Raw genomic sequence first — 15,054 nt, 5'->3', positions numbered from 1 at the left:
CATTCCAATTGGCATTCACAACTATGGTTAGATTATGGACCTGGGCCGGCCCAGTCTTCGAGAGTGATGTGATGAAGTGCATAAAGGACCAGCGGCGCTGCAGGGCGATTTTTATATTAATCGACCCGAGCAAAAACAATACTGATCCGTGGGAACGGTGCCACTCGGTTCTGTGGCTTCGGCACATACGCTTTGGACTATTGCAAGACCGCAAAGGCCTGGGAAAGCTGGTGAGCAGGCTCGCAGAATAACTGCCGAAAGTTCGAAGGAAGAGTTTGCGGTAGCTTAGGGAATGGTGCAGTGCTATTGATGCCTCGTGATAGATGGCGTGTGAAGCTCTGAGAATGGCCAGGTTGCCAACGTCAACACCGCTGCTTTTTAACCGCCCGATCTCTAGCGCGCTGAAATCGTGCTTGAACAAGTACTGGTAAATCCGCATCCTTACGCCGAGCGGGAGACGCAAGAGGAAGCAACGGTTGCGGCGGTCTCCATCTTTCAACTTGCCTCCCACGGCCTTGGAACTCTCAGCGATCAGTGCTGTGTAATAGCGAGGTTGCTTGATTCGGTCGTCGAATCCGCAGATGTCTCCGTCTCCGTCACGCAGAGCTCTGAAGAACTGAATGTCAACGCTGCATCAACACATTAGCATGAGAAGGTCATCTAGTATGGCAGGCTTACGCAGGGTTCTCCGGCTTCAGGCGGTTGTAGTGTTGTGATATGGCTGGCTTGAGTTTCGGTTTGGCGCGGTCACAGATCATCTTGTCGCTTCGATTATCTGGAATATGATCAAGAGACATTCTGCGTGGTTGTATAAGGAAGATCCAGAGTTGGTATCATGAGAAGAGTGGCCAGAGAGACGGGAAGGTTGGTTGTGTTATGTGCTTAGAGCTGTAGAAATCTTGACAAATGAGGGGGTAAACAAGCATTGTGTTTCTCCTTGGCTCTACCAGCGCAAGTAATGAAAGGAACAATGTTGAACCAGTCTAAATTGAAGTATAGATGCCATGTTTGATTGGATATTCTCTCATAACAGTCTGTTCATTTCTCCAGGGCTATTCAGGTGTATACTTTGTGAATAGCAACTTCTGGCCGGAACTAATGAACTCTTGACTATTTTGACCCAATGAAATCGCCAACGCAATGCTGAGTTGATAATCTCTCAGCTGAAACTCTTGAATTAGTGAACTATGGCCATACTTACGGAGGCTGCGATCCATGACGCTGTCCTGGCCTCTTAGGTCACGTGCGCCCAGCGAGTACTTTGTAGTTGTGCCTTCCATCTACTTTCACCTTCTAACCCATCAATACCACCTTATCGAGTCGCATGATCATCAACGCTGGGGCGAACTCTTGTTACCGGAAATATTTAAATGGTATTTGGGCCAGCGATATTCATCAACTCGCGCCGTCGAGTCGCGTCTTTCGCGCTTAAGCGAGGTAAACAGTCGCTGCGGCTTAGCATAGCATACAACGAGTGACAATACACAGGTCTTCTTTTTACAAAAACGCAACGCCTCAGTACCGGAGTGTTGAGATTACTCTACTTATCTGATCCGGATTTTGCCAAGCTACATTCGACAGTCCGGGGAAAGATGGACTCCGATGACGAGGACCTCCGAGCTGCAATTGCGGCGTCCCTGGGGCAAGCTTCGTCTCCCATCCAGAGAGCTAATAACAATGACACATCTGTGGTTGATCTAACGGCGGACTCCGATGATGATATAGTACCCATCTTCCCCAAGTCACAGTCAGTCGTTAGCTCTGAGGTCAGTCGGGAAGCGAGCGTCATTGATGTTGGAGATGAAGACGATGAGGATTTGAAGGCCGCTATTGCTTTATCTTTGCAAGTCTCTGGAGGGCAGATTGATGGGACTCAGCCGGGCCCTACTTCTGCTCCTACGTCTGAACAAATTGTTGAGCCTCAGGCGAAAGAGGAGTCTAAGCCTACGACTACCGGGGCAGGGTTCCAGGGCCTGGACCGCAAGAAGATGGAAGAGGAACGCCTTGCACGGCATGCGAAGCGAAAAGCTGAGGAGTCTCCTGCTACTAAACAACGTGAGCTTAAGCAACCGCGGGCAGAACATCAGCAAAACGCTAGCAGTTTTCAGGCTGCCTCAGTGCCAGCACTATCAACGCCGTCATCTAAACCGTCTATACAGTTTCCGGATGGTACAGTAAAGAAAACATTTGCTTCTGGGCATCGCAGGTCGGGCGATGATATAAAGATCGAAGAAGTTCTTCAAAGCGGAGACCTTGAGCTGGGAGTTCTGAGCTCATTCATGTGGGACATAGATTGGCTCTTTGGAAAGGTTGATTTGACGAAGAACCGCCTGTTACTCGTCATGCAGGCTGAGACTGAGGCAAAGGTACGTTATGTCATATACGAGGCGCGTTTAGTAGAGGGTCCGTTTAACGATTAACAGAGACGCCAATACACCGAAGAAACGGAAAGCATTAAATCCCTGCGCCTCTGTTTTCCACCAATGGACGGTCAGATTAGTTGCATGCACTCGAAACTCATGCTCCTCTTCCACCCAGGCTATCTTCGGATTGCGGTCCCAACAGCGAATCTCACTCCATTTGACTGGGGAGAGGAAGGAGGACTTATGGAGAATGTACGTACACTGTACCCGGTCTATGTAGCAGACTAACACCACATAGAGTGTATTCCTCATCGATCTACCGAAGAAGGATACCTCGACATCCACCGCATCAAACACGAACTTCTACCATGAACTCGTTTACTTCCTCAAGGCTACAACATTACACAACAATATCATTGCGAAGCTTGAAAACTTTGACTTCAGCAAGACGACCAAGTTTGCATTCACACATACCATGTATGCCATTGATATTCTATACTTTGTCCACCGTCACTAACACAACCAGTGGTGGCTCACATTCGGGTACATCATGGCAAAGAACAGGATACTGCGGCCTGGGTCGCTCGGTAGGGTCTCTTGGATTGCGAACCGACAAGCCAGTTAATCTTGATTTCGTGGTACGCAATCGTCACTGCCCTTCAAACACCTCAGATATAGGTACACTAACAAGTTAAATAGACATCATCACTCGGCCATCTGAACTCCGATTTCATGAGATGCTTATACTTCGCCGCTCAAGGTTCAGACCCCTCCATCACCTCCAGCTTATTCGTCACTAACCCATAATAAATCTACAGGGGACAATGGTCTCACCGAATTAACCCTCCGAAATACGAAGTCCTTTCCCGTCAAGTCCCCCTCCGACCCGCGCCGCCTCATTCAGGCATCTACAGCAGACGAATGGAAAGACCGAGTCCGCGTCTACTACCCATCCCAAGAGACAATCCGCAAGTCCAGGGGTGGACCGAACGCTGCGGGTACCATATGTTTCCAAGGCAAATGGCTTGATAGCGGCAAGTTCCCGAAGCATGTATTAAGGGACTGTGTTAGTGGGAGGGAGGGGTTGCTTATGCATAATAAGGTACCTGCTTTCCCGGAACATTATTCTGATGGAAGGGCAAGAGATGCTAAATGTTATGTGCAGATTCTCTATATGCAACCCGACGAACCCATCTCACTCCCAGACAACAACCAATGCCTCGGCTGGGCTTATGTTGGAAGTGCTAATTGCTCTGAAAGTGCTTGGTACAGTTCTCTCTCCTTCTCAAATAGAGTCTAAATCCTAACCGCCACATTTCAGGGGCCGCCTCGTAACCGACCGCTCAACAAAGAAGCCGAAACTCAACTGTCGAAATTGGGAATGCGGCGTTGTGGTTCCAGTCATCAAGGAAGGAAAGAAGATCACCGAAGAAGTGGATGCATATCCGTCTACCGAGAGCGAGAGCGAAAGCGAGAACGAGTCAAGAGTGCCAGGGAAGGGTCTGGATAAAGGAAGGAAGGTAGAAGGGAGACAGAGTGAGAGTGGGGCAGGTGCCGGGACGAACAATGGCAGGAAAGAGGACGGGTCCCTCCTGGATAGTTTCAGCGGTGCTGTTCCTTTGCCGATGCGTTTACCAGGGCAGAGACTTGGCAGTGCAAGGAAGCCGTGGTCTCAATCCTGGGGTTGAACAGATGCGGGATGCCTGTTTCATTTTGCGCGAAGGACTATTTGTTCAATGAGTCTTGTGCCTTCCGGTGTGTCAAAATTTACACACAGTTACATCGATAAGCAGGAGCTTTTCGCCTCCAATTGGCGTAGGTTGACGTGAACACAGTTCACGAATCAGCTAGTCTCCTCCCGAGAGACGCATGCTTGATTGCTTCTAGGATCCGTTCTAATCGTCGCCTCCGTCGATTGGCCTCGGGTTTGGCTACCGCGCCTAATTTGCAGACGTATATCGTATTAGGCTTGGGGGCATCTGTTTTCCGGATAGAAGCGTGGTAATGGGACATGGTCAAGAGAGCACAGCGCATTTCACTAAACAGTGTGATGAACTTTCGATGGATCATCAAGACCAGTGCCAGAGTCTGCGTAAGAAGGACTGCCATAAGGACATGCTTCGCTGCAACATAGCACTTAGAAATCCTCGCCAAGCTGCAGGTGTGGGCGCAAGCCTCTGAAAGCGTCTTGCCAACTCTGGCCCAAATAGGCCCCTGCACACCAGATCCTCACAGGCCTTCGTGTCCTTCGCGGACTCAATGGAGACGTACTCCGTATGCGCAGCAATATGCCTCGCCTTACGCTCAAAGTCGTACGCCACCAAAGCCATTGTAGGATAGACATTATACCAGCAAGCAGAGATCAAGCCACCGAAGACTTCATAGCGAGTAAGTTGCGGAAACTCCATTTGCCCGAATCGGCGGTCCCATTCTGCGGTATTGACGTCGGAGAGGGTGTAATCATCGTCGTAGGGCTCATGGCCATAGACCAAAAATAAGAGAAGAGTCCCCACAGCGAACTGCTCCGTTCTAGCAGAACAAAGACCGTACGTACCCTTTAGTGGACCCGCGAGTATTGGCATAGCCCGCGGAGGCAGGACGCCCTGGAGAGGCTGCCCGATGGTAGAAGCGCGGCCGACATCGGCCAATTTCAAGTTGAAGTTCTCATCAAGAAGACAGTTGCTCACATGTATGTCGTTGTGACAGAAGCCCAGTTTCTCGACATGCTCAAGGGCGGACGTGAGTTGTTGCATCCAGCGAGCTACCAGAGCAGATGCCTCGTAGTCTTTTACCTTGATGAGGCGTCCACGAAACCCGTTTTGCCCCTTTTCTCGTTCCTGGCGTTCGTATAGACGGGGGGCAAATGCTTTGTGCACGCAATATGATAGGAATAGATGATCTGGCAGGATGAGGAAACATTCGATAATGTGCTTGCATCGATCGGGTACTCTTTGAGGCGTTTGAAGAAAGCAATCTTTTTAAGAAACGGATGACCTGATGCCTTTGCTTCTGGGCTCTGGTCAGTACAAACAGTCTTTACCGCGATTGTTGGAGCAACGCGGTATATAGTTGCGTCAAGTCCACCGCCAACCCAGTCATGTTTCTCGAGGGTATCGGCGGAGTGAAATGTCATGGTTCGATCGCCGCCATGCAAAGACTCGGGATCTCATGTAATCATCATAAGCTGAAACCGTTTGAGCTGCGGTGGACACGGTAATTGTGAGGAGCACGAGTCGTAAGGGAGAATGGGAAGGTAGTGTCCAAACTCCATCACCTTTTGACGGCAGGAGCTACAGTAGGTGCACGTGACAATGGTACGAATGAAAACATATGCAAATATAAACTTTTTATATGTATTACCTAGGTAATAACCTATATACCGATGCAATATATAAAGATAGTAAGTAGTCTATAGAGATATCAATGTAGATGATCAAGCAAAAAACCAGACCAAGAGTAAATCAGGTCAGAAAACGCCACAAATGCAGGCAACAAGCTAAGCAGACGCTCAGTTTTAATGTTCAGGTATATCCAATGGATAGATATCTAGCGTGTAGATAGATGGATAAATGGTCCATCATAGAATTGACGACTTTTCTTTCTCATATTTGACTTTTGAAATCGATGGCGAGAAGTTTAGTTCTTCTTTGAGAACAACTTCTTCACACCCGACATCGCAGCACCAATGCCACCGAACAGGTACCCCATACCGAACGACCACCTCTTCACACGAACAGTGTAAATGAAGAAGTAAACAAGGACCCAGTTGACAATGACAAAGGCCAAGTAGATGCCGAAGGAGCGCCACTTGTCGCCGTCATGCACGTTCAGGGTCGACATGTACTCCGTGCCATCCGCATACTGGCAGTACTGGCAGTCATTGGTAGCGTCGGGGTTGGCGAGGTACCCAGAGCCGGCGATGTTGTTGACGAAGTTGAGCGCGTAGTCGCCGCAGGTTTGGCCGGGTGGAGGGTTGAAGTGCGTTGATTCGGTCGTGGTGCACTGGATTTCGACGCTGGGGAAGATGGCGGCAATGGCGCCGCGGATCCACCATGTCACCGGGTTGACGTAGTACATCCAGTACTTCCAGAAGACGGGGTAATCAGTGTAAGGGCGGACGACACCGTTGAAGAGACCGGTCATGACGAAGAAGAAGGGGAGAACGTTCGAAATGACGGTGAAGGAGGGGGCGAAGGCGCAGACCCATTGACCCCAGGAGGCCATGAAGAGGAAGAAGAGCATTGTCATGAGGAAGACGTAACCGGAGGCGGAGGCGGCGACGGGGAAGCCGACGGCGAAGTACCAGAGCAGGAAGTAAACTGTTGCGGAGATAATGGCCATGGGGATTTCGGCGATGATGTTGGCTGTGCAGAAGGCGACCCAGCCGTAAATACGGGATGGGTACTCGCGGGCTTCCCAAAGGGCGCGGTTCATGTAAAACTTGGGAAGGGTGGAGTTCATGAAGATCGGAGGGAGCAGAATGACCAAGAAGAGCGAGAACATGCGGTTTTGCATAGAGGCGATGGAGTTGTCGAGCATCCAGAAAGTGAAACCGTTGAAGATACCAATGATGACGGAGGTGAAGAGTTTTCCGTAGTAGTAAGACGGGTCACGCCAGTACTGGGTGAAGACACGACGGGTGAGCAGGTAGCTCTGGGTCCAGGTCGAGGCGGCGAATTCGTACTGAGCGCCTTGGTCTTCAAAAGCTGTAGCGTTGCGGCGGTCGTTGTGGATGCGTTCGATTTCGTCCTTGATAGCCTTGCTTTGCTCGGATTGGCGCCACTCCTCGTTCCAGTCGACTGTCTTTCCTTCACGCTTGATGGGCTTGGCGGCAGTTTCCAGGATGAATTCAGCAACGTTCTTAGCGGGAGGGCAGACAGCACCACGGTCAGCAAAGTACTTGATCACGTCCTTGCCATCCTTGCCAATAGGTCCGAAGTAGAACGTGTTACCACCAGGGTTGAGAGCCAGAACCATGTCGAACTGCTGGATGAGCATAGAAGAGGGCTGGTGGATGGTGCAAACAATAGCCTGACCAGCCTGAGAAAGTTTCTTAAGGAAGCGAACAATAGAGAACGCAGCCTGGCTGTCGAGACCACTAGTCGGCTCATCAAGGAAGAGAAGCAGACTAGGCTTAGCAGCAAGTTCAACACCAATAGTAACACGCTTCTTCTGCTCAACGTTGAGCGAACCAATCATGGCATCCTGGATTTCCTCCAATTCCAAAAGGTCGATAATCTGGCGGACGTAGGCGAGCTTCTCCTCCTTGGGGATGTTTCTGTCCTGACGGAGCAAAGCCGAGAATTCAAGAGCCTCCTTGATAGTAGCCGTCTGGTCGTGCAAATCCATCTGCTCACAGAAACCGGTACCACGCTGGAAGTCAGTGCCGAGAGGACGACCATCAACAAGCATGTCACCGCCAATGACACCGGTCGTCTGGCGCTGAGCGAGAGTGTTGAGAAGAGTGGTCTTTCCAGCTCCAGACGCACCCATTAGCGCAATCATGAGACCAGGCTTAGCATAACCGCTAACACCATTAAGAAGTTTGCGGGTTCCGTTTCCGTAGGGGACAGTATATTCGACGTTGTTCCAGGTGAAGATGCGCTCGCTAGAAGAGATCTTGTTGAAGGCACCCTCATTGTCAGAGCCAGAGCCGGACTGGGCAACCACGCCATCGCTCTGACCATTCTCGACATCACCTCCCTTCTCCGCAGCGGCCTTGATCTGCTTGGCCTTCTTAGACCGCTTGAAGACCAGGGCACCGCCGCCACCACCAACGAAAGAGAGAGTCTCAGTAGCGATGACGGTGACAATAAGGTACAGCACGGTGAAAGCGATGACAACGCCGAAGTTGCGCCACAAGTGCGAGCGGGTGAATTGGAAGGTGGTGCTAAGGTAGTCAGCGCCGGGAACGCTAGTCTCACCAAGCTGGGAACCAGTCAAAGCACATCCTTGATACGCCGGGTCAATGCCAGGGCCTTGCGGAACAAGCATCGAGGGATCACACTCCATGACTCGGTCGGAGAATTCGTTGCTCAGGACAGCCTCGTAACTGTACGAAAGCGGGTTGACGTAGAACAGCCATCCGAACCAGATAGAGCCAGAGATAAGACTCTGCTTGGGAATAACGTAACCGACGAACAAGACCAAAACGTTCAGCGCAATACCCGAGAACCGGACAGCGTCATCGATTGTGGGAGACAAAGCGGCAAACATGCGGTACATCGACGTAATACAGAAGGTCGTGGTGTACACGAACAGGAAGTAGATCCAGAACTTGGAAGCCGTGACATCGAGACCAGCAAGGAAGTAGACGACGATCGTAAACGGTACACACATGCAGAAGATAGCTGGGAAGTCGACAACCACACGAGCAATGGCAACAGCAGAGGGCCGATAGAAAGCGTAATCCTTGTGTCGAGCAACAATCGCACGTCCAGAAACCGCAGGCATCAGTTCAGTCAACTGAAGCCATCCGAGGAACAGAATCGAGAAGAAAATAGCACCACCACGGGGGAAAGCACCGTAGGTGTTCAGGCTTTCACCGTAGAAGAGAGAGGCGACAATAAGAGCGTTGGAGATGATGATGAAGTACTTGGTGTAAAGAGAGGTCTTATCACCCCACAGAAGCCAGAACTCGCGGCGAACGCAAGCAGCGACTTGACGAGCGATGGAGACAGTGTAGGGGGACTTCTTGGAGACAGTCTTACTCTTCTGCGATTGAACGGTCTTCTGGAAACGCTGTGTGTCTGCAAGGTTAGTATCCTGAAGCTGTTTCTCGTAATGCTGGACATCTAAGCCAATGCGCTTGTAGTAGTCGCTCTGACGGAAGACAGCCTCAAGTTCCTCGGGAGTCTTGGGGGTCGAAGCCTCGCGACCTTCCTGGAACTGGCGAGCGTTGGGATCGCAGAGAGATGTCAAGAAATCAGCGGTGGTCGACTGATCAGGGCAGTAGAAACCGAGGTCGACGAAGTACTTCCGGGCGTGGTGCGCGGGACCCTGGAAAAGCATGCGGCCGGAGTCGATAACAAGAACCTTGTCCATGAGTTCGTAAATACTCTCACCAGCCTGGTACAGAGTAACGAGAGTTGTACGCTTGCTGACATCGGTCATGATACGGAGAGACTTGGCGTAGTCCAGAGCAGTGCTGGCATCGAGACCTCGAGTAGAGTTGTCCCAGCAAACCACAGAGGATTTGGTGGCGAGGGTCTCAGCAATACTGACACGCTTCCTCTCACCACCAGAGACACCGCGGACAAACTCGTTACCGACGAGAGTGTTCTTGGTGTGGGTGATACCGAACATTTTTAGCAGGGCATCAATGATAACGGGGATGCTCTCCTTGTCGTGCTTCTTGGTCTTGTTGATCAGGGAGAACTTCAGCGTCTGCCAGACAGTAAGGTTGGGGAAATGCTGGTCGTCTTCCTGGTTGTAGTTGACTTCACCACGGTAGTGCTTGTCCTGCTCAGCAGCGCTGAGTCCACCGTAGCTGACATCACCCTCGACGGCAGCAAACGAACCACGGTCATTAGCAATGGCCTTGAGGAAGGTCGAACAACCAGCACCCGGGCGTCCCAAAACCAACATCATCTCACCCTCGCGAATGGCACCGTTGAAGTCGTGGATCAAGTCGCGAACAGGCGGCTTTTTTCCGAAGCGCAGCTGGGGAACGAGTCGACAGACGATGTTGTACAGATCGGGTCCAAAGGTACCGATCACGGCATCGGGGAGGGTTCGAACGAAAGAGGCACCAGTCTGGACACCCTTGACGGTGAGGTTCTTGAAAACAACGCCGACCTTCTTCGCAGGGTCTCCGGCGGTGGTGCGGCGCTCAAGGTGACCTCCCATCAGGAAGTCGGTCAAATCGAAGCCGCCATACTCGTCCTCGTCGTCTTGTCGGGAAGTCTCCTCCTCGAGAGCCTTTTCGGCGTCCTGGGGCTGGCTCGCGCGAGATCGCATGCGGTTGGCGTCCCTGGTGGTAGATTTCGTGCGCTGCAGACTCAGCCTGGTCAATTCCCGCCGCATCTCCTCGTAGTCCTCCATAGCACCCCGGCGGGAGACAGGCTCGGATCCCCGCTCTCCCCACTGGCCCGTGCTAGAGGCATCAGTGTCGCTGCTCGAGCCGGAGACCATTGTGGTGTCGGAGGGTGCTTCATTCCCGACAGTCGGGATCTGCTGCAGGCCCGCGCCATGAGTTCTTTCTGCGGCCATAGCGACCTGCTCTTGCGGGATTAGGTGCGTAACAATGTTCTATGCAATCGGGGTATAGAGTTGGTTAGAAACTTGGCTAGGTTGGAGGTAGGTAACGGAAATCGGCGTGATTATTATGTATAGCCGTGGCGGCTGATATGTACAACAACAAACTGCAATTGAAAGATATGGAAAAGAGATAGAGAAGAGTGGAGATTGTCCCAGCTTGCGTCCACGCAGACGATAATCAAGCTCAAGCAGGCTTAACGAAAAGCTGCAGGAGAGGAAAAGAAAGAAGAAAAGGTGACAGAGAGACGGTCAAGACTCAGGAGTCGGGAAGGTGGAACTGCGTCATGGTTATATGGGCTTCCTGGGTTTGCGGGTTAGCATTACTAACTCCGGGTCCTGGGCCAGGGAACCCAGAAGGGCCGGTAAGCAGGCAATCGGATTTGTCAGTATATGGCCGAAACAGTATGGAAATACGGAGCAGCCTGAATAATTCTTCTGGTATCGGGGAGATCCCAGCAGAACCTAGCCGAGGGGGGGCGAGACTGGAGCCAGGACGACAGCGGACACTGCAAGAGGAAGTTTGGAAGCCCGAAGAAAGCGCGGATGATGGTCTGGGCGGCAACCAGTGGGGTGCTGGCACTGCGCAATGTGCAGAGTGCAGGAAGAGGCTCCATGAGTCATGATGACAGTGGCCACGATCATTGGGCGTTGCCGGGCAGGTCGAACAAGATCGTGGGTCTGCAAAGAATGAAGAAATGAAAAAGAAAGAAAATTTCTGAAACCAGAAGAAAAGCACTGTCAGTGATTGGGCACGTCGGAGTTAAGCACTTCGGCTTCTATTTCCGGCTGACCAAGTCATCCTTTTCGAGACTAGATTACTTAGTAGACGGCATTATCTATAGCGTCTTCGCCCTGAAACAACACAGAGTATACGAGAGTTGACTCAATCTTAGTCCAAGGTCCTCAACTCCAACAGAACGATAATCTAAGCAGCATCGTATTCTTAATCATATTGCTATGATCCGTAAGCCACATTGAAGGAAAGCAAGTTCCGTGGTGAATAATCCATCCGACAGCCCAAAAGTCTCCGAGGCGCGCAAGTCGATCGCTCACTCTTTTTCCTTCTTGAATCATGTCCTCGCCTCAGGCAAATACTTTCAGCGGCTTGCTTACGCCAAGCCTGATTCAAGTGTGCTTCAGGGCCTGAAGCACCTTCCGAACTGGGAGCCCGGAGTTCCACCTGTGCCAAGGTTTACGCCTTCAACTGTCACAGCAGTGGACCCGATTCGATGAATACATGGATCATGGATCGTTTGCTTACAGAGATGATAGTTGTGGCTTTTTTTACTTTGCAGCTTTGCTCTAAGTAGCCCCCGTCGTTCTGCGGCAGCGGACGGCGTCCTGATCCATATCAGGGTCACCCCTCTATTGAGATTCGAGATTCGAGATTTACTCTGTATTCTCGGGCCGGCTGCTGACGATGCAATTTTAGAACGGACCAGAGTTGATTCTGATTCAGACTGGTGTTTTGCATATTTGCTATCTAGCCGATTAGGAATTCTACTCCTGTCGCCGACATCCCGGGCATCCATGTGCTCATGCTCAGTCCATGTGTTTGTGCGCCTTATACTCCGTCCATCCTTAATAAAGCCTGTTATGCTCGGGCGGACTTGAACCTAATCTCCATGTGTTCCTCGCTTATCTGATAGTCTGATATTTGTCTATTTCCGGGCAATACCGCCGCACATACGTAAAATCCTGTAATCTATGTATCTAGGTTATTCGATTCTGGACCCGGCTCTCACATTGGCGGGATGAAGCGGATAGCCCACCACCTACGTATTCACTCTCCCACAACATTATTCAAGCGCCCAATTGCGAATTTGCGACCGAAACATGAGGATATGTCGGTGAATGTGATTGCAGGCGTGATAGTTTCCATATCTACTTATCACATTTCTCTATTTTCTTATTTGTGACCTCGTAAGCGAGCTGTTTCCTGCCTCTGCCGAACACGCATACGCAGACGGCAGACGCAATACACCGCTCCGACGAATCTTTTGAGGAGATTGTATAGCCCCGCGAATCACGATAAAGAGCGAGGTATCTTCGTCTTTTAGGCCCCGATTAGCGACGCCTAGCCTTCGGCTGGGCCCTGGGCTAAATCTTTCGGTGTGTGTTCTCCAAGACTCCAATCCTTGTCGAGGGTCGAGACTCGGGACTCGAGATTGGTGTTGGCTTTTGCGATTTGCTGCCTTATTGGGCCGGCCGTTGGTGAGTTTGGTAGGCTAGGATTGCCTATCTGCACTATGCAATGCGCTATGCATGCTTGTCACGACGTTGAAAGAATTGAGGGACTGATTCAGGCTTGCTGGCTTTAGATGCCCCGCTTTGCCATGCTTTTCTTTGTTCTTTATACATGTTGATTGTTGTTGACGAGTCTATTGTACACCAAATTTCTGATCCAATCGCTCATCGCTCTATTTCTTCCCCGCTGCTGCGCGGGCGATGCGCTTCTGGACTTCCTCTTTCGAGAGGATCTTGACGGCGTCTTTGGTCCAGACGTAGCTGAGACCTGACCAGATTGTGGTGCCCGCGACAAGGTATCTAGAGAGTTAGTTTGTTAACACACAACTCAAAGGAAAGCAAGTAACCAAGAAAGAAAGTCTGGGAATCGAAAAAAGAAAAGGAAAAAGGCAAACAATAAAAAATAAAAAACATACAACAGCTGGGATTCGCATGTGGTCACCCACCATACTACTAACCAGCCGGCGTGTGGCTTAAGTACGGCTGAGCGGACGGGAAGCCCTGTTCTCCACACCCTGTGGTCGTATGTGCTTGGTCTGACCGCGATACACTAGACATGCTGCCAAGGCTTCCAATACACTTCCGAAAATAACAATACAGGCAACAGGAACAAAGAAATAACAAACTTACTGGAATGCAGACATTGCTTCCCTGAGACTCCATGCATCTATGAATGCCTCTGGGAGCACAGGGAGGGCGATCGCGCTGCCGACAAGTAGCAGCTGCAGCGCTGTGTTGACTTTCGACACTCCAGTCGGCTTCACCTCTGCAGAAGGCAGTGAAAAGTCCCAATAGCGGGCCATGGTCTTTGGCGGCGGCAGCGATATCCATCGATAGTAGATTGCAGATATAGCGAGGCCGACGTCCCGGCCGAGAATGATCACAGCAAGCCAGACTATCTAGGTCAGTTTGCGTTCTCAAAGGGCTAGATGCACATACCAGGTATTGACCCGTTAACTGCAAGACAGGCGACACCGATGGTCATCAGCAACTTATCAGCCATTGGGTCGATGATCGTGCCAACAACCGTTTGGAGGTTATATCGCCGTGCGATATACCCATCAACGAGATCTGTTATGCCTGCATAGGCAAAAAGAGCCAAGGCTGCTGCATGGTGCTCGTACACCAGGAAGTAGCCGACCAAGGGTGCAGCAACCAGTCTGGAGAAGGTGAGAATGTTGGGAACAGTGTAGATGTTCTCATGGGTGGTCGGCAGTGGGATTCGCGAAAGAATTGGTGATTTCTTCGCAGGCGGTTGAGGTCTATACAGGTTAGAGCTGGTAATTCTCCTGGATGCTGATAGGAAACAAACTCTGGCGATTTGTCTGCGTACGTTGGCTTATTTGCAGTGCCTCTTTGCAGCTTGAATCGCATCCATTGGTGGGAAGGTAGGGCTGTGACGGTTCCAGGTCTCCTCTGTGAGCTCTTTGCTAATGTGAATATGGAGGACCTTTGGCTTGACCGTCCAGCATGCGCTTGCCAGCTCCATGTGACGCTTTGTCCCATTGGCCTGCAAGCCGGTAGTGGAGTGCATACCCTCGATGCACGAAAGGCGACCGAGCAAACTTGACGCGTTGCCATGCTGTCGAGCAGTGTTTGTCGCTGGCAGGCGAAGCTGACAATTGGTTCTTTTGTCTTTCGCTGGTGGTTTCCTCAACCTGGTCTTTCCAGGTCTAGAGGTGCTATGAGCGGGCAAATAATGTCATATAGCCGGATACAGCAGAATCCAGCTTATTATCACCGAGACTCTGATTGGAATGGGGTGTTGAAGCTATAGCAAACAGCTCACGTGGACAGCGAAATATTGACGTAAGGTGGAGTTGAGGCAACCAAGATCCGAGGAACCACAAATAGACTGCAATGCAAATCCAGAATATCAAGAAGAAAAGAACGACAGAATAATACAAAGACGCTCCAAGATTACAACGAGTAGTAAATGTCGAGCAGAAATGAAACTATACAAAACGGTCAGACTGCAGACAGGAAGCTCCTCGGCGTCGGTCCGGAGTCAAGTTAATCCACTGGGTCACATGACATTGTCTATGTATGCCTTTGGGGACCACGGCGACTTCGTGATGCTTCATCAACTGACTTGAGGCTATTTCACGATCTGGATGCCTCTAGTTGTCGTCTCCCCTTAGCTGGTCTTAGTTAATCCAGCATTATTGTGTGATCTTGTTGCTCT

The 15,054-nt window shown here is 50.9% G+C and overlaps 5 protein-coding genes across 5 annotated transcripts; 1 reads left to right on the top strand and 4 right to left on the bottom strand.

Moving 5' to 3' along the window:
* Window positions 1-32: 32 nt before the first annotated feature.
* BDV14DRAFT_198068 (uncharacterized protein) lies at window positions 33-797 on the bottom strand (the record flags this gene model as incomplete). The annotated part of the gene is made up of 3 exons (XM_073772825.1): window positions 33-97; window positions 190-629; window positions 679-797. The coding sequence occupies 3 exons, from the start codon at window positions 795-797 to the stop codon at window positions 33-35; spliced, it is 624 nt and encodes a 207-aa protein (XP_073630301.1).
* A 443-nt stretch (window positions 798-1,240) lies between these two features.
* On the top strand, window positions 1,241-4,242 carry BDV14DRAFT_30573 (uncharacterized protein). The gene is made up of 8 exons (XM_073776494.1): window positions 1,241-2,366; window positions 2,424-2,615; window positions 2,662-2,840; window positions 2,890-3,001; window positions 3,063-3,123; window positions 3,182-3,465; window positions 3,529-3,629; window positions 3,685-4,242. The coding sequence occupies exons 1-8, from the start codon at window positions 1,593-1,595 to the stop codon at window positions 4,049-4,051; spliced, it is 2,070 nt and encodes a 689-aa protein (XP_073630300.1). The 5' UTR covers window positions 1,241-1,592; the 3' UTR covers window positions 4,052-4,242.
* BDV14DRAFT_198066 (kinase-like domain-containing protein) lies at window positions 4,200-5,496 on the bottom strand (the record flags this gene model as incomplete). The annotated part of the gene is made up of 3 exons (XM_073772824.1): window positions 4,200-4,486; window positions 4,597-5,200; window positions 5,281-5,496. The coding sequence occupies 3 exons, from the start codon at window positions 5,494-5,496 to the stop codon at window positions 4,200-4,202; spliced, it is 1,107 nt and encodes a 368-aa protein (XP_073630299.1).
* A 223-nt stretch (window positions 5,497-5,719) lies between these two features.
* On the bottom strand, window positions 5,720-10,764 carry atrF (ABC drug exporter AtrF). The gene has a single exon (XM_073776493.1). The coding sequence runs from the start codon at window positions 10,572-10,574 to the stop codon at window positions 6,000-6,002; it is 4,575 nt and encodes a 1,524-aa protein (XP_073630298.1). The 5' UTR covers window positions 10,575-10,764; the 3' UTR covers window positions 5,720-5,999.
* Window positions 10,765-12,640: 1,876 nt separating this feature from the next.
* Window positions 12,641-14,829, bottom strand: BDV14DRAFT_169834 (cardiolipin synthase). Its single transcript, XM_073768100.1, has 4 exons — window positions 14,203-14,829; window positions 13,809-14,131; window positions 13,500-13,764; window positions 12,641-13,169 (listed from the first exon to the last, which is right to left on the bottom strand). Exons 1-4 carry the CDS (start codon window positions 14,448-14,450, stop codon window positions 13,043-13,045), a joined length of 963 nt encoding a protein of 320 aa, XP_073630297.1. The 5' UTR covers window positions 14,451-14,829; the 3' UTR covers window positions 12,641-13,042.
* Window positions 14,830-15,054: the final 225 nt, after the last annotated feature.

Source organism: Aspergillus stella-maris (genome assembly GCF_047715825.1).
Source record: "Aspergillus stella-maris strain CBS 113639 unplaced genomic scaffold BDV14scaffold_14, whole genome shotgun sequence".
NCBI classification, from domain to species: Eukaryota; Fungi; Ascomycota; class Eurotiomycetes; order Eurotiales; family Aspergillaceae; genus Aspergillus; species Aspergillus stella-maris.
This window is presented reverse-complemented; position numbering and strand designations above follow the sequence as displayed.